The sequence below is a fragment of the Phaenicophaeus curvirostris genome, chromosome 13 (assembly GCF_032191515.1).
Source record: "Phaenicophaeus curvirostris isolate KB17595 chromosome 13, BPBGC_Pcur_1.0, whole genome shotgun sequence".
In the NCBI taxonomy this organism is placed as follows: domain Eukaryota; kingdom Metazoa; phylum Chordata; class Aves; order Cuculiformes; family Cuculidae; genus Phaenicophaeus; species Phaenicophaeus curvirostris.
The window spans coordinates 4,674,329-4,697,059 of record NC_091404.1 but is presented as its reverse complement, the minus strand read 5'-3'; the positions used below and the strand labels follow the sequence as shown (position 1 = coordinate 4,697,059).

Genomic DNA, 22,731 nt, shown 5'->3' with positions numbered 1-22,731 from the left:
CATTGGACTGTATCGATGCCATCTTAAAGATAACTCAAATGAGATGCGAATATCTAGATTAGTGCCTTTGATTTGCTTCAGGTCTCTAAGTGGCCTGGTGTAGCCAGCTTCAAAGCAGCTGGTAAACTCTTTCAATGAGGTACCTTTTCAGTTTTTTTGTTTCACCAGCAACTTTGTGATGATGTAATACTACCTCTGCCTCTGAGGAGCAGCTGGGACCGATGGAAGGGTTGCAACTCACCAAGCTTAAAAATCTGCAGCGTAGGCTTCAGTTTACATGTAGGCAATTGATCAGCCAGACATCCCTTGCCTGCCCCATATTTCAAGTCTGCCTGAAGGTCAGCTGCACCCTGGCAGTGGCTTTTATTCCCCCCTGCCTGTACTGACAGCCTCAGGCAGGTCAGCAGGACGGGCCTTGCTGCTGAGAGGGCTGCGGTTACTTGGGTTATCACTGTGATAAGATGCAGACAAGCAGTGGAAAGAGCAATGAGTTAATTTAGGATGAGGCAAAGAGGAGGATAGCGCTGAAAAAGTATCTACTAAACAGGGAAATTCAGCACAGTGGAAACAGCAATATGATCACACCACAGGTGAAATAGTAAAGACACAAATAGCCTTTCTCTCCAAAACCAAATTCCCAGCAAGATGACGAAGGAGGCTTTGCACTTTGAAGTGTGTTAATTAATCCAGCCAATAGGCACCTGTTAGCTTAATTAACTGTTGCCATTTCTGCAGACACAATGCCAAAGCAATTAACCAGCAACTAGGTGTGAATTCTAGCTCTATATTCAAGCATTACATTTAATGAAATTAGACTTTGACTAAGCTTGGCAATAGTTTAGTTGTTGTTAGCAAAAATGAAAAACACCAGAGCAAAATAACAAGACAACATGGTGGTTTGTAACCTTTAAATTGTATTGAGCTGAGTGTAGCTTAGAACTGAGGCCTGTAGGACCGTGGGCACGTCTGGGTTGGTTTCTGGTTTATAAGCAGGCTAAAATTGTGTGCAATTGTCAAACCTCGTGCGTGCCAAAACAGTGACTGTCGCTCGTGCTGCTGCCTGTCCACAGAGTACGAAAACAGCATCAGAACCCCCGCTAGCTCCATCTGTTTCTGAAGAAGAGGATGAAGATGATGAAGAAGAGGAAGATGACAATGAACCTCCGCCTGTTATTGCACCACGACCTGAACACACCAAATCAGTAAGTCCCAGCTGTGGTTAGCACTGTGTTTGGTGTAATTCAGAGCTGCCTGTTTCTGATCAGACGGGACTCACTGATGAAGGCTCTAGGAGCTGGTCCTACCATGACATGGTGCTTCCCCCAAGCCACTGACACCAGGAAAATCTGGTTTTAACTTTCATGTTTAGTCATGAGTTTTCTGTGTTTCTGGCAAGATCCGTGAATTTATTTTAGTATCAGGTAAGTGGTAGGATTGTGTCTTTTAATGCTATTGGTGTAAAAGTGAGCAACTTTGTCCAGAGTATCTGTGTAGGCTCTGTCCACAGTGGAGAGAGCAGTTGTCAGACGCAGTCCACACCCTCGCAGCATTCACAGGAGCAGCTCTCCCCTGAAGGTACCTGTCCCTCTCCACAGACTGTGTAAGGAGCTACATGGACAGCTTAAACTACAGCCTTAACTTTTACATGACTGAAGTTTGCTGAGAAGAATCCTAAGCAGCGATGCATTGTAGAGAGAAGGGAGGTCTCTGGAGGACTGGAACACAGTTCCTGATGGCCACTCCTTAGAGCTTGAAATGCTGGTGAGAGTTCTGTTCAGCAGTTACGATCAGAAAATGGAAACGCTCCTTGCTTCTATTCAGACACGTACCAATTAAAAGGCATTTTATTACCCATGAAAATGCATGAGCAAAAAAGAACAAGGCTTTGGGGCCCTGAAGAGATCTATTTCTGTATCTTTGCAACACAGTAAATGCGTTGTTTCAGTCATCTTTCAGAAAATCAATGAAAACTGAAAATTAAAATGGCCGTGAACTTGTAAAACTAGCCTTTCATTTTTGCCCATTCACTTTAAGAAGTGGACAGTAAAACCAAATATTTTAAGAGCACTGAGTGTGGCAGACAGCATCTTCGTAAGGGTTTGTGTTTGAAATGTGATCTTGGGGGCATCTCTGCAAGCCACCTTTCTGACACAAAATAATTTCTTGTCACAGATCTACACGCGCTCTGTAATTGAACCTGCCGCTGCACCAGCACCAGCTAAAGAAGCCACCACTCCCCAGCCTGAAAACTCAAACACAAGCACTTTGTACAGAAACACAGACCGGCAACGAAAAAAGTCCAAGATGACAGATGAGGAGATCCTAGAGAAACTGAGTACGTATTCCGTATTTCTTGTCGGATAGAGCAGTGTACTGTATGCACGTCTCAGGGTTTTAGGTACCAAATGTTCATCCTCAGTTTAGTGTCACAGAGTCACTTACAACTCCCTACACAAACTGTGCTTAGAGGAAATGAGAGAGCACTCTGGGCGTTCCTTCTGCCTCTGAGGGCAGCTATGACTGGATTCTCCTGATCTTCCTTCTGCGCTAAAGGCAAAAGGAGTGTTTGTTTCTGGTTGAGCAGAAGTTTGTAACCTAATGAATGACCTAGTGAGCTCCTGTGTGATGGTGGTCCTGGGCTAATTGTGTTTAAGCATGAGTGGTGGTTGATCTTTTCTCTTTTGTTTTAACTCGTGTGACTTCTCCACCTTGCCTACATGCCCCATAGTTGATTTAATGTTCTCTGCGCTCTTTTATCTTAAATTGCTTTCGTAATTCTTTTCTGCTTGAAATAACCTGGGTTTTTTTAGAGCCACTTTCATTACAAGTTTTACTAGGGAGAAAAGCCTGTAACACTGAGATAAGATCAAACAAAATTCCATCTGTAATTAAATCATGAATATGTTCCACTACTTATAAAGCAGAAGTGGCCCAATTCTGCTTTCTTACCTCCTTAATTTAGGACTGATAAAGGAAAGTGCTTAAAGACATCAAAATAGCCAATATGTTTATCTTTTGTCCGGAGTAGCGTATACCTGTCTGAACTGGAGCCACGTACCAATCACTTTGTGGATTTTAGTGCTGTCATATTTGATGTGCATTGGCTTAAGCACAGGAAACCATCCATGAACAATGAACTCTTGAAAGCAGCTACTCTAGTTTTGAGGAAAAACTCTGGAAAGATGAACTGCATAATCGGTAGCAAAGTTGGAAAATTCTTTTTCAAAATATTTGTTCTGTAGTCTTTTTCTTTATTCTTTTCTAGTGTGAACTTCCATAAACTTCTCATATCTGTTCTGATAGATGCACAGTTCCATTAACAAGCTGAAAATAGCACCTAGCTAGACGCCCACAACGCTGTGTTTTTCCTGTTGCCCAGCGCAGCCCAGGATTGCGGCAGCGTTTGGTTTAGTACTGCAGTCTCCTGGGAATCCCTGTTTCAGGGATGGTTAAGCTCAGCAGTGCGAGTGGGAGGGTACACTGTCTCATCTGGCACTGGCATCCTTTCTTCCAGTCGGTTTAAAGGGAGTCCCAGAGTCTTCTGGTCATATTCTTCATGGCTGAAGAGTTATTTTGTAGTGGAGACTCACTGTGGAGAGGCAGAGTGAGAGCTTCATCCTACATTATACAGTGAGATGGAGCTTTGAAAATCTAAGCAGGTCCCAGAAACGTTACCTCCTTGGCTTGGACTCTAGACAGTCCAGTTACTCTAACTCTTGCAGGCTGATGCAGCAGGGCAGGACCACTTCGGGTTCCTTGAGACTGTGTCAGCATCCTCAGCCAGCAGGCACGCGCTCTGTGGCCAGCAGGTCAAGAGAGGGGATTCTGCTCTGCTCTAGTGAGAACTTCACCTGGTGTCCTGTGTTCAGTTCTGGAGTCCTTAGCACGGGAAAGGCATGGATCTGTTGGAGTGAGTCTAGGGGAGGCCATGGAGATGGTCAAAGGGCTGGAGCACTTCCCATATGAGGACAGACTGAGAGAGTTGGGGTTGTTCAATCTAGAGAGAAGAGCTTCCAGTACTGGCAGGGCCTACTGGAAAGCTGGGGACAGACTTGTTAGTAAGGCGTGTTGTGACAGGACAGGGAGTAATGGTTTTAAACTGAGGGAGGGGAGATTTAGACTGGATATAAGGAGGAATCTTTTTACAATGAGGATAGTGAAACACTGGAACAGGTAAGTTATGGAGGCCTCATCTCTGGAAACACACAAGATCAGGTTGGATGGGGCTTTGAGCAAACTGATCGAATTAAAGATGTCCCTGCCCCTGCAGGGGAGGTGGATTGGATGACCTGTAAAGATCCCTTCCAACCCAAAGCATTGTGTGGTTCACCCTGCCAGCAGCAGTGAGCACCGGCTGGTGTTCCTGGAGCACCGAGTGGGGAGAGCAGCGAGTACCTCAGGGCAAAGGAAACCTCTTCTCCTGCAGCTCCCATTAGCAATCTTGCCCAGCAAAATTGTTTTAGCAGGGAATGCACCAGATGGTGTTGATGCCTCCTTTTTTTGCCGTGCTGGAAGGCAGGATTCCTGGCTAGGCATCCAGTCAGATGTCCATTTGGATGCTAAAGCCCTCTGCTCCAGAGAAATGGCCTCAAAAGGGGAGGGTGGTGTTTGCTGCTACCTACAGTAGTGGCGCTTCACCTAGTTCTGCTTTGGATGCACAGGTGAGTGAGTAAATGTGTGTTTGTATTTGTGATACAGGAATGTTGCGAGATTGGTCAAACAAAATATCCTGTGAAACCTTAGAAGCTTTTCCTCCTAAACTAATCTTCTTCAAGTATTTCAGTTCATGCACGTTCCAAGTTTAATCTTCAGAAGCCATTTAAATTGAGCCATCACCTTAGGCTTCATTGTTTGTATTTTATCTAGGAAACTACCAGATCTGAAAAAAAAGTTATTTTTTTAATTATTCCTTCAAATTCGTTGGATTTTATTAGATTTAGGCTCTTTCCTTTGACGCAAATACAGTATTTTAATTACTGCTTTTTTTCCTTCCTGCTTAGACTACCTACACCTCTGGGTGAGCAAGAAGCCACCAGGCAGTGCATGCTTTAATTTTAGCTGTCAGGGCACATGAGCTCCCTGGTGGCTGGTGGATGTGGACTGTCCCGTGCCCGGTGCCGGCCAGGCTGGCTCTGCCTTCCCGCTGCCGCAGCGCAGAGCTGCCGGGAGGCGGCAGCACCCCGTCTGGCCTGGCTTCCAAACCGCATCGCCTGTGCTCATGGAGTTATCAACATCTCATTTGTGCAGCTGGCTGTGTCACAGCAGCGCCTGAGGAATATTGCCGCTCTTGTTACCCATCGCGGCTGTGCTCATCTGAGAAGACCAGCATGGGTGCAGTGTTGAGAGTGACTGAGCCGAGTCAGGGTGGAGACAAGCAGGGTGTTCTTAAAACAGCACAAGCGAGGGCTTCTTCAGAATTTAGCCTGGTAATAATTTATGAGGGTTCTGCTTCCTAAACCCCCATAATTATTGATTATAGCAGGAGATGCTGTTCTTTAAAAACATAAAGACGTTCCTGTGGCAAACAGCTGAAAGGTTGCGAGGATCCCCTCCTGGAAACACTTTGCAGTTTCCTTCCTGTTCTGAAAATGGCACCTGTTCATAAAAATTGATTCCAGAACCCAAGGCGCATTCAGTCTTCGGAAGTATTAAACCTTCCATTGAATCACACAGGGTATTTATTCCTAAGAAAATAAAAGCTCTGTTGTTTCAGCTCTCATTAATGTTTATAGACCACAAAGACTTGTTGTTTTCTGATATCTGTCTTCTCTGAGTGTTTCTCCATGTTCTTAGCTTGCTGTAAAGGTAACTCTCCAAAGGACTGTAGAAAGTCAGTCTCCGTGGAAGCCATCTGTGCTGCTTTTTTTGTTGTTAACCAACTGACTACAGCTGGTTCGCAGCCCCAGACAGTGGGGCTGCATTTCTCATCTGCATCTCTAATTTTGTTTCTTTTAGGGAGCATTGTGAGCGTGGGAGATCCTAAGAAGAAATACACTCGATTTGAAAAAATTGGCCAAGGGTAAGTCCAGTCACAGGTACTTATACAAAAACCTGGGCCAGATATTTTGCTGGTGCAGTATAAAGTGTGAAGTTGGGCAAGCTTCAAACATGTTCAGGTACTGGGGTTTGATTCTCCTGTCTCTCAATACTGGTCAGAAATTATAACCGTGGTTGGAAGGCATCATAAAAGACAACTTGATACTGGCAATGTCTCATTTGTAGCAAGGAGCAGGACCTGGGAGGCTGACTGTCTCTCAAGCATGTGGCACCTGTTTGCTTATTTTCTTAGGAGAAGGCATTTTCTAATGTCTCAAGATAATACGGCTACATTTGACAACAGGAGAAGAAACTTTGTTGCCTCAAGGAGCAACTTACCATCTGATCATTGTCAGAGAAATAACAGTTCTCAATAGCATTTCTTTCAGATATTTTGCTTAATAATCTATCCAGTGATCAAGATCATAACCTGAGCTTAGAAACTGAAACCAGAGATTAAATAATAAACTCTTGTTTTCTAAAAGAGATAGTAAACCAAAAAATTAGTAATAAAAACAGTGTCGACACACAGGGTATGTGATGAGAGGCTGCATCATCTGCCTGATGGCAGCCTGCTTGTGGATCCTGCAGGTTTTAGGAGTTTACTGAAGACAGTAAACCAAGATATTCCCCTTTTAAATTGAACTTTGCTTACTGTTAATAGAATTTATCTCAAATATGTCCTTTGTGAGGAAGCAAGAACAAAAGAAATTACATCAAAATTGGGTGTTTGACTAGCATTTTAAACATGGAGTGTCTCTGCGCTCAGTCAGAGTTTCCTTGGCTGTGTTGTAATTCCAGGAGGGCTAGTGTTGTTTGTGTAACACTAGGATCACACTGCTGTCAGCGTATGACAGAAGCTGTTTACTGACATCAGGAGTTACTTTTCTGCCTGAACTGTTCATGAGATTCAGACTCAAGGTTGCTTGTTGCTGTCCTAGAACTGGTCTGTGCTGCAGAAAACCAGAAACACTCGGGCTCTCTTTCTCGTATTATTTGGTAGGGCACTTGTGGGAGAGTCTTTCTGCTCCATTCATTGTGTCAAAACTGTTTCTCTGGTTCCTGCTTACTTTCTACCTGAAGCTTTGGTTCTTGCTGTCATTTGTAAAATGTCAGTGGACACTTAGCACCGGTCTCTCAAAAGATAAGCAGCAACTGAAGGAGAGAGAGTCAGAATAAACACAGACGTGAGGCAGACTGTTGCTGTCACTGTGAGAATATGAGCACCCCCCTCACAATCTTTTATTTTGACAGTCCTAGGAGTGAGCTTGCACAAAGGTGCCTCAGCAACTGTTGGAAAGACAAGTGGCTTATACCTGGGCTGAAAGGCTCTCTAAATTGATTTCCTCCAGCTTTTAGTGCAGCCTGAAGATTGCATGCCCTTCTTACAGAGGAGTGAGTGTGCTGCCGTAACCAGCTCATGATTGTAATGCCGCTGGTCAATTTACAGTGATGGGAAAAGCTCCTAAAGAAAATAATCATCACAAAGGTAATGGAACAGGATGGTCAGGAGGAACTGGACGGCTGTATGGCTGGGTCAGTGTGTCTGTGTGCGGCAGGGCTGGGCTGAGATGCACAGTCTCGGGTGGTGCTGATGAGCTTAGTTGGTGCAGGTGCCAGTTCCTGAGCTGCCAGCCTTTGCCATGAGCTGAGTACAGTTAAGCCAAAGAGGTAACACTAGTGTTGGAAGTGAGTAGTTTTTCAGTAGTTGCTACTGAGAGCACTGCAAGGCAGGGAAAAGGTGGCTGCTCAGAGAACTGCAGGTAGAGTGAGATTTCTTGCATAAGGAAAAGCAACTTGACTGGCATTTAGCACTTCATGGCTTCATACAGCTGGTAAGTTAATAAGCAGTGTGATGGTTTGATCGCCACTTTGCAGTGAACATAGTCAGCAGGCCTGTACTGAAGAACAGATCAGCTTCAGTGCTGTGTCTCTGGTTTGTCATCTTGTCATCTGCCTCCTGCTGAGGACTGAAAATGCTGCTGACACGGGAGGAAACTTGGTTAACCAGTGCTTGATCAGAGGCTGTGTGTGCTCAAGCGGTGTTAGCTCTTGCTAGAAAGACAAGTTAGTATGGAGCCATGAGCTGTTTTTTTAACTTGTACTGCACTGCATCACAGTGACACAGATCTAATTGTGGGCCCTGGCACTTGCCTAACTGCATTAAACCCAAGATATTACAGAAGCGTTTAGAAGTTAGATACAGATCAGAAATTACAGTTGCTTAGAAGCAGAAGTTCATAATACAGAATCGCAGAGCTCTTTCAATTAATGCACAGCTTTACTTCAATTACTCACCTTTATCTAAACTCTTCACAGATGGCCTGGAGCATTCCAAAAGCACCCTAATTTAAATAGCTGTTTTTAAATAAACCCTGACAGGACTTTGCTCAGGAGGTACAGCACCGTGTTAGCAACTCTGAATAAATGGTGTTGGCTTTTTATGAAAACAAATTGGATTAATCTCGACAATTAGTCATAGGAAAATGCATTTGCATTTATATTAAAAGAATGCGTAGCGTGCCCAATGAGAACATTGTTCTCAACACAGACATACGGTCTCTGGTGCCTGTTGAATTAAAATGCTTCAGAAATATTTCAGCCTGCAGCTAAACAAACAAGCCAGGGGATCATGTTAAAATAAGCAAACTGATTTTGCCATTTTCATTCAGTGGGGTGCTTGCTGGATGCATTTTCCCACTTCTCAGAGTCCCCACCCTGGCTCTCCCTTGCCTTACTGCCCAGGCAGACATGGGTTTCTTAAATGATGGCACTGTAAACTTGTGACTTAACTCAGAAGGAAGCCCTGTTAGGGTTTACAAGCTCACAGATGCTTTTAAACCCAAAAAGATTTCCTCTGAACGTGGCCTTTAAGGCCCCTCACATCATGACGGGGGAAGACCTTTTTTTAACGAGAGGCTGATGGCAAACAAAACCCCACACTGTCAGTGCAGGGGAGCATGTTGTTTATTTCTGGTGGCCCTACAACCTCTGTCTGCCACAGAAGCAAAACCTGGACACCATGAAGAGTCCTTCACATGTCGTTGCACTGAACAGAAGCAGCTGCTGGCAGCTTTGGACACACAAAGAAGCTGTCTAAGCATCCTCTGTTCTGAGAAGTTCTCCAGTTGTCTGTGAAGCAATACATGCCTTGACCTGCTCTAGCCATGACCTCGCAGGGTGGCTGGAGAGCAGTTTCCTTGCGTGCTGGAGAAAGCTGGGCCTGGATGCTTTCCTCAAACGGCTGTCACGTGTATTCAGGGGTCTCAGAATGGCTGCATGGGGTTGCCTAAATTTTGCAGATAGATTCAAGTAAGAGATCTGAGAAGGCACAACCTGCCTGTATGTTACATTACCTGGGAAAAGCACGCACACATTACAAAAAAAAAAAAAAAAAAAAGGAGAGTGAAAACCAAAACCAACAAAGCGAAACTGGTGAAAATGGAAAAATAATGAAATATATTATTTTGGGGGTTTTGTAAACAACTCCGCATAGGTTCATGATTTAATACCTACATTTAAGATTTGCACCAGCCCTTTTTATTCATGTTAGTCCTGACTTTTATCTTGGATGCCCTGCATGGCCGAGGGCTGTTGGGCTGCTGCGCTGTACGCTGCTGGCTGGAGGAGCGGGTGAGGAGCTCTGTAAACACCACAGTTAGCGGAGATCTCCTATCTGGACTTGCTTTCACACAGAGGGACTAAACTGCTCCTCATTTCTTCACTGCTGTTTTGTTTCCAGGGCATCGGGAACTGTTTATACAGCAATCGACATCGCCACAGGCCAAGAGGTAAGTGTCAGCCGTCCCAGGGTTAGGGTCCCCTTTGGTGCAAACTATGGATGGGGCTTTTGGGTCGCCAGTAAATCTTTATTGCTAAGGCTGTTCCTCCTAAGCAGGGACTGGTGTCAGCTGGCAAAATACCTCATCTGCTGCCTTTAGTTTTTCAGTGAAAGCTCTTTAGGGGTGATGTGGTTTTGTGCCTGAGTAACTGAGCGCTTACTCTGGCCATCCATTTTCCAGCAACTGTTACCCTGAGGTGTTGATTAATGCCTGAAAAGTTGCCTGTGAATTCCTAGGAGGAGGTCCTGGTCCCCCCAGAACCAGTAGAAGCCTTGGTGCTCTCTGTGCTTGGGCTGATGCTTCACCCATAGCTTTTAAGGCCAATTCTAAGACAATTAGTTTTTTGCTTACTCTTCAGAACAGTTCAGTGCTCTCCACAGAACTGTTGGTCCCAGCCTGGCACTGTCTTACATCATCCCTGAATGGGTTTTTTAATGGAGAGAAATCAGTAAAGATAGCCTAGCAAGCTTTTGGGCCTGACAAAAACTATTATTTTTATGGCTAGTGTAAATATATTGGTTTAGAAATTGTTACAGCTCTGTTCCCCAGCGTGCACGAGGCTGTGCTCTTCAGAGAATGTTGCTCTGCATATACAATTTAACTCTGTACACGTAGAGCATGAAATCTGCCTGTAGGTCTGGCCATGGATCAGTTAGCAATGCAAACTGTACAATCTAAAGATCTTTAAAAGGATCTAAAGCTGCTGGAGAGTGTCCAGAGGAGGCCACAAAGTTGGTGAATGGTTTAGAGGGAAAGCTGTATGAGGAGCAGCTGAAGGCTCTTGGTGTGTTCAGCCTGGAGGAGATGGAGGAGAAACCTCATCACATTTCACTGTTTCCTTACCAGGGGAGGAGGAGGAGCAGGCTATGAGCTCTTCTCTCTGACCTCCAACAACAGGAGCCGAGGGAATGGCAGGGAGATGTGCCAGGGAAGGATTAGGTTGGGCATTAGGAAAAGGTTCTTCCCCCACAGGGTGATGGAGCTCTGGAGCAGCTCCCCAGGGAAGCAGTTACTGTGCTGAGCTGGACAATGATCCAGAAGTATTTGGACAAGGCCATCAGCCCCACGGTGTGAATGTTGGGGTTGTCCTGTGCAGGGACAGGAGTTGGATTCGATGAACCTTGGGTGTCCATTCCAATTCAGCACATCCTATGATTCTATGATCTATTGTAATGAGAGGCACTGGGAGAAACCCAAGGGTAGTCACAGATTCCCCTATTGCTGTGAGGAATCAGTGGCTTCATTGCTTTGCTTAGTCTTGGACAGACTTAGTGACTACCAGAAAGGATGCATGGAGGGAAGCAGTATCCGTTGGAGGAGGGCTCGCTAGCTCTGTCTTAATTATTTAATATATTAATGCATCAACTAGCTGGTGGAGGCTGCCGTCGTTCAGTCTGAATTTACCTTAATCGTAGGTTTAGACAGTAATACTTTTTAGCATTTTTTCCATCATGTGTTTCATCTTCAAAGTGTAACGCAAGACCTAATTAAGGAGAGATCATGTTTAGGAGGCAATTTCGTGGTTTAGTCATACCATAGCTGGTTGACACACATTGACAAATGACAAGATGTGTATCAAGAGCAAAGATCTCTCCAAAACGATAGAGTCGTGTTTAGGTTGTGTCAGTGACAGCCCATGGCAGCCTGTGATGTGGCTGCAGGGAAGAAGGGGCCAAGGGAATGAGGAACAAATGTTGAAGGAAAGCAGTGCTAGCTTGGACAGTCCCTGCAGTGGCTGGTTTAAAGTGGCTTCTTAACATTTATTTCCTTTTCCAAGCCAGAGTTTTTGAATATATACAAACCCTGCCTGAAAAATCTGGCTAGAAACCCAGGAATGAGAGTGAAGGGCCAGGATGAGGCAGAGGCAGGATGGCCACGGTGGTTCAGAGCAAGAGTGATTGTATTAGTAATAAACAGGCAAGGGGGTGCCTTATTAAATACCTTTGCTCTGTGGGGCTACGGCTTAAGATTTCTGATTTATCATTTCTGTCTGTCTGCAAATAGATCTGAATCTTACTGATAGCTTCTTATCCACTTGCAGCGCTGCTCTTTACAACTGCTCTTAGATAGAGGTCTGGAAGGGATCTAAAAGCCCTAAGCCCTGCTTATAACCCTAACTGTATCCATAAAATACCATAGAATGGATTATTTTTTTTAAATCCCGAAAATAACTGCAAATCTAAACTGTGTTAAAGAATGTTATCTAGATTTGTAAAATCAGAATTCAAGAAGTTAGGAAGTGCTAACCTTAATGATCTTTTTAGTATGGCATTTTATGCATAATGTAAGTATTAAGTTTTTTATCAGTTATGCGATCAAGTCAATAATAACAGCATTTGCTGAAATAATGATCAAAAATCCTATCATTGCTATAGTATTACCAGCTGGTTTTATATATTTTCACAGTAACAAAATCATTTCCTGCTTGCAGAACATACATGAATAATAGTGGTGATAAAATAAGGCCACTTGGGAAGAATGAAGGTGCAGAGAGTGTTGTCAGAGATTTGTGGTTGATAGTTTAAAGGCAATTGTTACAGATTTTACAAGGGAAAATGTGTATGGCCCAGTGTCCTGTAACTGGCAACCAAGGAAGCAGAGAAATAGGGCGTTATGGTGTAAGTTACCGAGCTCTCGTGTCTCATAACCAGATAGTTTGGCACAGCTCTGCTACATCACTCCAAAAACACTCACTCCGCGTTCATTCTGATCTCGTGCCACAGACCGCTCAAGTGAATGGTTTTCAATGTCATTTTAGGTGGCCATAAAGCAAATGAATCTCCAACAACAGCCCAAAAAGGAACTAATTATTAATGAAATCCTGGTCATGAGGGAAAATAAGAACCCAAATATTGTTAACTATTTAGACAGGTAAGTGGTTCTGGTATTATCACATCAATGTTCATTTACATACTGCAAGCTGAAGATTAAAACCCGCCCTTTGCTTACTGGCAGACCTTTTTATTATTTATCTACTCATGTACAAGGCATGGGAGATTGCATTTTGTCTGCACTTAATCTTTTCTGGCATATACAGTTTGAAGACTGTTTTCAAAACCCAGGATCACCCATATCTTACTAAAACGACAGCCTGTGAGTTCACTGCCTTCGTGTTGTGGTGGCAGTGGTGTGGTTTTTTAAGTTGCTCATATTCTCTGTGTCATATGCTAAGTGCTGATAAATCATCATAGAAGTCATTTCCCTTGGGCTGTTCCCACTGTTTTCCACTGCCGTGGATGCCAGGAAGACTAGATTCTTGTTTCCAGAAACATGTAATTTGCCAGTTTTTGTTTTTCCTGTTTCTGAATGAATTCTGTGTCAGGTTTTTCAAACTGTTGACCAGTTTCTGTCCTCGGTGGCACACACTCTCCTACCGTGGACAACTCTGAAACTTGTGTTGCCCTGCTCCTGGAGTTAATCATGGAAATTATGTTGACGAACCAGATGATGCGATACGTCCTGGCTCTAGATTTATCTTTGCTGTTACTAAACTGCATTTTTCACTTGCCATCTAAGACATCTAATTTTTCACTGATGTGCCTTTGTCATTTAGACCTCACACATTTTAAGTAGCCTAGAAGGAATGTCTAGTAATTTTAGTTTGTCTTCATTTAAAAATGACCCAGAAACAAAACTCAACCGTAGCCTTTTTCATAGGTCAGTTTAGGATGCACGTTTATCTGAATGCCATTTTTTTTTCTTTCAGCTACCTAGTTGGTGATGAGCTCTGGGTGGTTATGGAATACTTGGCTGGAGGCTCTTTAACTGATGTTGTTACAGAGACGTGTATGGATGAAGGACAGATAGCAGCTGTCTGTAGGGAGGTAAGGGACCCCAGTGTGCTTCCAATTCCTTGGGCAGGGTGGTAAGAAGGTGATTTCATGTTCAGGGCTTCATTACTGTGTTGCTTTTATAAAATGGAGAAGAAACCTGAAAGGAGGTTGTGGAGAGGAGGGAGCTGGGCTCTTCTCCCAAGTGACAGGGGACAGGACAAGAGGGAATGGCCTCAAGCTCCACCAGGGGAGGTTCAGGCTGGGCATTAGGAAAAAATTTTTCACACGAAGGGTCATTGGTCCCTGGCAGAGGCTGCCCAGGGAGGGGGTTGAGTCACCTTCCCTGGAGGGGTTTAAGGGGCGGGTGGACGAGGTGCTGAGGGACATGGTTTAGTGTTTGATAGGAATGGTTGGACTCGATGATCCAGTGGGTCTCTTCCAACATGGTGATTCTGTGATTCTATGAAAGAGCATCTTAATCAAACTGCCTGCCAGTATCACTGCTCCGTTGTTATACTTTTATATACTATTATTGTACTATCTCTTTTTTATTTTTACTTCTACTGTTCTCAACTTTGCCTCTTTAAGCATTTGCCTGGAGCATCTCTGCACCACATTCCTTGCCTGTAAAAGCAAACATGCTGGTGGCAGAATGTTAAAATAACAGTGAAGAAAAATAGAGACCCATTTATCACAGTCCTCAGCTTGAAAGAATAGCATTCCACCCAGAATGGTGTTTGCTTCTGAAAAATAACTAACATGCTATTTCCAAACCTGCTCTAGAGGCCTACAATAAAATCTTTGTCATGCAACGTCCAACCTGAAAGTGATCCGCTTCATACCGAAGGAGGGGGCTTTTTCTCTTTTGGCAAATAATAGTTTGTCATATGGGTGGCGACAGCACATTCACTGCAGCAGCAGTCGCTCTGTCTGTGCTTTCAGGGGACAGTCTAACAATAATTGTCACGTCTCTTTCAAAAGCTGATGTTCCTTCATCTGGGAAGTTATTACTCTAACAGTGTTGAAGCAGTGAGCTATTCCTCTTGACAGCACAATATTCTGCCATTACTCACAATTCATCTAGAAATTAAATCTTTTAGAGCCATTTCTTTTCTTGTGCAATGAAATCAGGCCATTAATTTTTACCCTTATGTTTCTTTTTTATCTGTCAGTGCCTGCAAGCACTGGATTTCCTTCATTCAAACCAGGTGATTCACCGAGACATCAAAAGTGACAATATTCTTCTCGGAATGGATGGATCTGTCAAATTGAGTAGGTATTCTTGGTCAGGGGCAGCGTTCCCAGCATGTGGGGTGGGGCTGCTTTGGACTGACAGCCAGTTACCCAAAAGCGATGCCTGCAGTAGCGCAGCAACCACTGCTGCAAGCCAAGAGCACAATTCCAACATGCAGAGAAATATAGAAAGGGAAAAGGTGTAAAGAGTGGCTTTGGTCTGTGTATGTCTCTTCCAGAGGGAGGGAGTTACAATCTAAAGCTTCAAGTGAATAAAAGCCACTGTGTGGAACTTGAGGGGTTTTTTTAAGTGGCCAATTCAGTATTTCCTTGCTACAGCACCGAGTGAACAGAGCACGGATGCTTTTTCCAGCTAGATTCAACAATGCATTCTCAAACATATAGTGCGGGTTTCTTTTGCTTGGTTTCATAATTCAGGCTGGCTCTAACAATACTTGGTTTTCTCCTCAGCTGATTTTGGCTTCTGTGCTCAGATCACCCCTGAGCAGAGTAAACGGAGCACAATGGTCGGGACTCCCTACTGGATGGCCCCAGAAGTGGTGACAAGAAAAGCGTACGGCCCCAAAGTGGACATCTGGTCGCTTGGGATCATGGCAATAGAAATGGTGGAAGGAGAACCTCCTTACCTTAATGAAAATCCTCTCAGGGTAAGGTGCAAATAAAACCAGATACCACTGTCTTTCTAATCTGTTTCATGTTTTGTCTCCCATGAGACAAAATCCCAGTCGCATCAGGTTGAACATAAGACATGAGGAGGAATTTCTTCACGCTGAGAGTGGGGAGGCCCTGGCCCAGGCTGCCCAGGGAAGCTGTGGCTGCCCCATCCCTGGAGGGGTTCAAGGCCAGGCTGGATGGGGCTTGGAGCCCCTGATCCAGTGGGAGGTGTCCCTGCCCATGGCAGGGGGGTTGGAACTGGATGGGCTTTGAGGTCCCTTCCAACCCAAACTAGTCTATGATTCTGTGATAGCTGAAAGAAAGTTAAACACAGCACAGTTAATTCTTGATAGTATGCAGGAATTTATAAGGAAATTCATTTTGACCTATGTGTGTATATAGGTAATTTTTATTAAGGCTGGAGTTAAAACAGAGCACAACCTGTAGCTTTTCTCGTAGCAGTAAGGCCGCGCTTCCTCTGGTCTGTGGCACCCAGACTGCGAATCGCAGGCTGAACGAAGAAACAGAACAGTCAGGAATTGCCCCCACCTGTGCTACTTAAGGAAGGAATACAACAATTATTCAAATTCCAGTCTTCACTCTTTTTGAAGAAAGGTTCCCGAGTTTCCTTAGAAGACTTCTTTTAGTTTGGTGGGTGCCCTGGGGTTTTTGGTTCCAGTGCACACACATAGAGCGATGTGCGCTGTGCCACCTTGTCAGGGGAGATGTGAAAGGAACGGGTTTGGAGTCAGACTGATGCTGCATCAGCAGAGTGCACCACAGCTGGCAGAGCATCAGGAGGCCAGTGTCACTGCAGCCCAGTTTGACCAGCAGACACTTCTGCACATCACCAGTTTTGCCTAGTTTCCTGAGGGAAAAAAGAGGACTCCGTGTTCCCCTTGCTTCCATGGAAAACCTTTGCAAAAAATGCATTTGCCTTGTATAAGGCAGCAGAAACGGATGAAGAGAATTAGCATTACTGGTGTGGGTGCTGAAAATTCCCTGCTTCCTTCACCTCAAATGTTGATAGGGCTGCTCGAGAAGTCCCAGCTCAACCCTTAGAAAGATAACAGGATTTCTTATCTCTGACTAAACTCAAATTCAGCTCTTCCTGCCCTTACCCAAATTGCTTGAGATGCTCTTTTTCTCCATTTGGCTCCTCTCCTGCTGGTGTTAAAACCAACTTGAACATTTAGAGCTTGAAGGCATCTTCAGGTGTCTGAGTAAATTGCAGTAGATTGAAGTTGGTACCATCTGTATTAGCTTCCTGGGCTTTTGCAGAGGTTGTTGCCCCTGAGCTGGGAGCAGTGAACAGTTTGTGACAGACCGCCTGAAGTTCTGGTTTTATTAAGGTAAATCAACCCCAACAGGGACAGGTTCCCTCTGCTGTTGTGTGTGGAATCAGACACTTCAGCAAGAGCTCTCAGCTGCATCCAACCCGGAGAGTTTCTTAGCAAGAAGTGATTTTACAGCAGGTTTTTTTTAGCTGATGGCACACAGTAGTTGCCGAGTTTTGTAAGTCACACTTAGAGCACAGTCAGGGAATTCTGCAAAGCCTGGAAACAAAACAATGCTTTTTCATTTTTATGAACGATTGTTTTAATAATGGAAGGCATGTAGACACTTCAGTTACTGACACTAATTTAAATACAGCAATAAATTGCAAGGGCATTAGAGGATCATTAATCACAGAGTTAACAGCTGTCTTAATATAGATGCATTTGTTGTTTTCCCTGTGTAGAGCAAACACATCCCGTGTTGCTCACGTTCTTCCCAGCCTGTGCAGAACTCCCAAGAAGGAATCATTTTCCAGCCATAAGTGTCCTGGATATTTCTGAGATGGTATGATTTCCTTCCATCAGACACATGCTTAGGGCCTGAGGGGCCAGCACTGGTGTGACAAGTGCCCTTCAAAATGCAGGTTGGACCTCTTCAGTTTCAGAAAAAAAAACCAAAGCCAAAAAAAAACCCCAAAACCAAAAAAAAAAACCCAAACCAAACCCACCCAAACCAAACCCTAAACGTTTCAGTTTGCTTTTCATTTATTAACCACAGCACATCAGTTTTCCTCAAAACTGTAGCATATTTTCCCAATGCTGTGGCTCTTCTACAGTTTCAGGCTTCTAAAGCATCAGTAAATTGTTCTGTCATGTGTCTGGGTGGCCTGGGTAACTTTGGGATATCGTTTTCGTGGACTGCAGCTATAGTTGTACACCAAATCCGTTCTTGTTTCTCACCCTAAAACACATGAATGAGCTTATTGCCCCTTTGCAGCTACTGCAAACACTCATTTCCTTTGTGCTGTACTTGGTTTTCTCTGCCAGCTGCATCATAGGAAACAGAAAGATCCCTGAGAGGAAGGTACTTGTGCTTCCCCTAGACCCTTTCTGTTGTTGTAGAAATACTTCAGAAGTGCAGTACCTCACCAGAGATGACTGTTCCTCATGAGTCATGTTCTGTGAAGGAACAGGCACTAAAAGAGCTCCATTTGTCCTGGTGCTCCTGTTTCACAGTCAGGTGATTGGAGCTGGAAGACGGTTTCCATGGTTGAAGCGGGTGCTGTATTCCTTTACCACAGGAGACGTAGCACGATTTAAACACAGTGAGGACAGGTGCTCCAGCTCACCACTGTGTCTGGCGGCTGAGACTGACTTTGTGACATTTATGTTCTGGGAAAAGTAGAGAAACTTCCCTTTATTGTTTTTACTGTGCTATAGTTCATTTGCCTTTTTAGGCTTGGAAATTTTCCTCTGTATTTAAGAGGATGACAACAAAGTCAATTTGGTCACAGTCTATTTGAATGCCAGTCGTGTAGAGCTGTTATTATCACGATAGATATTTTTATGGGAGATTCCTAGGTCTATTTCTATTATTATTACTGTATATTTTAGGCATATTAAGTACATTCAAGTTTGAATAGTTGAAAATGTTTGTCTCGTGTTTCTAAATAACGTCTTTCAAAAGCAGAATGAACTCATCTCTCTAGCTTCTCAGCATGTTAGACCTTGATTACAAGTGAACCACACTGGATATGGTCTGTGCTTTCCAAATTCACGTTGTAATTCCTTGGAATGTCAGGAAGACTCGCTAAGCTGCATGAACACTGTCAGCTGCATGGAAGTGAGCATCCTTGGCTTTACTTAAGAAACTGAAGCTTAGCTTAGGCTATAGGTGACTGTGCATTCAGAGGAGCAGCTGGACGTTTATGCACATTATGGAAGGGAATTCAGAGAGGACTCAGCCCTTAACAGAGAAGAATACTCCAAGTTCTCAGGTAGCTCTTTGCTTTGGGTTTTAAGTTGTTCTACCTCTTCTGTCTGTGGAGATGACCCTGAAAACTTGAAACAAGTGTAACAGATTTAATGTTATCTTCCCTAAAAAAACCCCAAACCTTTTCTAAAACAGGGGGTTTGAGAGATGAGCTGTTCTTCTCACTGGGAAGCCCGCATGAAGCATGAAGGTTATAGTTTCAAGACAATGTAGTCTGTTCTGTTCCTTGTCCATTTTTGCTGGAATACTTTGTGAACATATTTCTTTCATAGCCCAAGCACTTTCTCCATGTCACCAAGCCTGGGCTTTCAACAACCCAACTGTCAAAGCCTCCCATTTCTTCCCTGGCAATTTCTATGATGGGAACATCATTAATATATTTGCTTAAGTGTCAGAATTAGCCCAGGGTTACCATAGGGATGGAATTACTCATTTTTTCTGATTAGACCAATTAACTATTTTCTTTTACCACATAAGTGAAGCCAATTTGGAGTTTGGAGACTGCTGACAGACATGGTTGCAGGTGGCTCCTGTCTGTCGTATTATGCATTTTCTTCCTAATATGTTTGTGCTTCCAACTTCTGTGTCTGTGTTGAAACTGATGTTCCAAATGTTTCTGGTTTTCTACCCAAGAAATAAGCTGATGGATTTACTTTTTTTCATTTGATTACCATTTTTATTAAGAAGAGAAAAAAAATTGACTACCTTTGTTGTATGGAAGCTGTACTTGAGGGTCCAGTGAGCACTGCAAAGATGCATTTTAGGTAATAATCCTTTGAAATAATATAGTTAGACCAAATTCAGTCTTTAAAATAGCCTGTAAATCTGGTGTCAATACTTGGAGAAGCAAAATGTGCTTTTGCTGGTGTAGTTCCTATTAACTAGGTCAGCCAATGAAATCGGCTGTCAAGGCGAGATCATGTTGATGTTGGAATGGTTGCGTCTGCATCAGGACTTCTTTTGCTGGTATAGAAAAATCATCTCTAACCCTCTGCCAGGGAAGAAACTGCCCCTGGAGACTGGGCCTTAAAAATGAGGTCTATGTGAGTGATTATGGATGTGAAAAAAAGGTGGAGTCTCGTGTTCCCTCTTGCTTAGGCGCTGTATCTGATAGCTACGAACGGGACACCGGAGCTGCAGAACCCCGAGCGACTTTCCGCTGTGTTTCGTGACTTTCTGAACTGCTGCCTGGAGATGGACGTGGACAGGAGAGGATCTGCCAAGGAACTTCTGCAGGTAAAATACGAAGTAGCCGCAAGTGAAACAGCTATACGGCTTCATGGTTTTCTCATCAGCTAAACACAAAGGCATCAGATGGAACTCCCTCATGCTAGTGTCCAGTCTTGGTGATTTTTCAGTAGAAAATAAGTAGAATCATAAAATAGTTTGGATTGGAAGGGACCTTTAAATTCCATCTAGTTTGACGCCTTGTAGTGAGCAGGGACATTTTCAGCCAGAGCAGGTTGCTCAGAGCCACATCCAGCCTGGTCTTAAATGTTTCCAGGGATGAGGCATCTACCACCTCTCTGGCAACATGAGCCCTCTTTCAATTTAAAACCATTACCCCTTGTTGTATTGCAACAGGCCCTGCTAAAACTCTGTCCCCATCTTTCTTATCAGCCCACTTTAAGTGCTGGAAGCTGCTATAAAGTCTCCCCACAGCCTTCTCTTCTCCAGGCTGAACAAGCCCAACCCTCTCAGCCTGTCCTCGTACAGGAGGTGCTCCAGACCCCTGATCATTTTTCTGGCTCTGTTGTGTATCTCAGTAGTATATTCAGTTTTACGTGGTGGCAAAATAACTGAAGCTGAATGAACCCACGCATGGAGGCCTGAAATGTTGTTAGTGACCAGCATATATGGAGATGTGACCAGGGAGGAACCTGCTGAAATCAGAGCCAAGCAGTCAGAGATTTGGCTGTGGGAAGGCAGAGGCTGTGGGTGCTAACTCACTGTGAGCATCAGAGGAGCCCCAGCTTGACCGTCCTGCCCCACTCTGAGAGGTTTCTGCCACCAGAACAGGGACAGCTGAGCGGGACCTGTCACACCTTCATTTGCTGCCTGGCACAGTTGAGTAGATGAGAAGTCCTACAGGTTCACTGCCCGGTTTGGTGGCAGGTAGGGAGTTGCAGCACATGCTACTGGGCTGTCCTTGCTGTGAAGGTACCAGCCAGCATAGCATGGGATGGGATGGGATGGTAGACGCTGCTCTCGCTGCAACCCAGAGTTGAGTCCGTGAGTGCTCTCTCACTCGTCTCCCTGCTCTTGTCTTGGTGCTTAAAGCCTGTACCTCAGTGGTTTTCAGAACAACACAGAGGCCTAAATGCTACTGGGATAGACATTTCTAAGAGGTGTTGGAGTTCCCCAAGGAATGGTTTATGCCCCTCATGTTTTTGACAACTAAAATAGCCCATGTCTTTAGAAAACAGGAACCAAAGTAAGTTTTCTGGAGGGAATAAAGCCCTGCAACAGCAGGCAGCATTCCCAGAGTGCTGGCAGGGCCAAATTCCCAACAAGCTGCAGACACCTTGATAACTGGGTTAAGAGGATTATGGGACATGTTTGCTTGTGATAGCAACATACGGGACATGAAGGTGCAGGTGCAGATGGTCCCCTCAGTCCGATTTCTGCAGACTCCCGGTGACCAGAGGAGTACTGCTTGAGCCCTTAAGTAACTGAGTTTGGAAAGTAATGGTTCATATCTTTCTTTTTATTTTGGGCAGCATCCATTTTTAAAATTAGCCAAGCCTCTCTCCAGCCTGACTCCTCTGATCATTGCAGCAAAGGAAGCGATTAAGAACAGCAGCCGCTAGCGCTTCAGGCCGGCTTTCTCCCATGCCAGCTCAGAGCAGGACTGAGAACACAAACTCTATTAAACCTCAACTCTTGTGCTGCAGGACAGATGGATGGATGAACAAACCAACGGTCACAGTCATGGTGGTAGGAGGGAGAACAACCCTGGTCCCTCAAGGAGTAAAAAATTATCATTTGTCTTCTTCCTGCTTTCTGGCTCCTTAATTTATTTTTAAAATGAAACAGGGCTTAAGACAGAGAGGTAGTGACCGAAAATGCTTTGCTGCCTCAGCCATTTCCAAGGTAAAGCAAGTTCAGTCGGAAGATTCCCTTCCTTCTCACCCTGTGAATAAGCTGTACATTCACTTTTAAATTGTCGGTTGTTTCTAGAAGACGGAAAGTCTCTTTCATGTTTGGGTTCTTTTTTTTTTAATATTGTTTGGAATTGGAGAAGGGTCTCATTCATTCATAAACTCCAGACTGCACTGCCTTTTCAGTACAGCCCACTCGCTGGTATTTGCCCAGTCACGGTACTTTTAGATGAGGAAGAAAGTGAAGTTGCATTTCCAGTCAAAAATTAATCAAGAGCGGGGCAGACAAATCATCCTGTTGAGATACAGGCTTTCAGCTGTGAATATGTAGTGGTTCAGTTCTTGACAGTTTGCTTTGTATAACTAATTGTAACCTGTTTGCCTGGGTGAGAGCCTTAGTAAAACGGAAAAGCAGAAAGATCAGTCAGTGTGCTCAGAAAAGGCTTGTTTGACGCGAAGAGAAGCGAGAGGTGAGAGCAGGCTCAGCCCTGCCTGGCACTGAGCCCCAGCAGAGCCCTTGCACAGCACGGAGCAGCCTCAGCATCCGCAGAGCCAGGCTGGGAGAAGGCCGTGGCAGTGGGCACTTGCCTCTTCGTGGGCCCAGGCTGACCGTCCCGTATCGGAGCCAGCCTGGAGCGGGCTGCTCCCGAGGGCATCGCAGCCGTCTTGAGGCTGGGCAGGAGGAGAGAGGAGCACACCAGAGCTTGAGCAGTGGTATCGCTGCTGAGGATGCTGCTCCCCCAGTCATCTCGTAGCTCCTGGGAAAGGGTAGTAGCTTCTGCACCACTCTCAGCAGAGGGA

The 22,731-nt window shown here is 44.5% G+C and overlaps 1 protein-coding gene across 2 annotated transcripts in view; it reads left to right on the top strand.

Moving 5' to 3' along the window:
• The window catches only part of PAK3 (p21 (RAC1) activated kinase 3), a 61,963-nt gene extending 40,141 nt beyond the window's left edge, over positions 1 to 21,822 (top strand). For both annotated transcript variants that reach the window (XM_069867858.1, XM_069867857.1), the window contains 10 exons: positions 1,071 to 1,202; positions 2,173 to 2,335; positions 5,956 to 6,019; positions 9,779 to 9,827; positions 12,637 to 12,749; positions 13,585 to 13,702; positions 14,824 to 14,923; positions 15,356 to 15,552; positions 19,928 to 20,065; positions 21,550 to 21,822. In XM_069867858.1, the coding sequence (XP_069723959.1) occupies positions 1,071 to 1,202; positions 2,173 to 2,335; positions 5,956 to 6,019; positions 9,779 to 9,827; positions 12,637 to 12,749; positions 13,585 to 13,702; positions 14,824 to 14,923; positions 15,356 to 15,552; positions 19,928 to 20,065; positions 21,550 to 21,639 (1,164 nt within the window). In that variant the 3' untranslated portion in view covers positions 21,640 to 21,822. The remainder of the gene's footprint in view (positions 1 to 1,070; positions 1,203 to 2,172; positions 2,336 to 5,955; positions 6,020 to 9,778; positions 9,828 to 12,636; positions 12,750 to 13,584; positions 13,703 to 14,823; positions 14,924 to 15,355; positions 15,553 to 19,927; positions 20,066 to 21,549) is intronic.
• Positions 21,823 to 22,731: the final 909 nt, after the last annotated feature.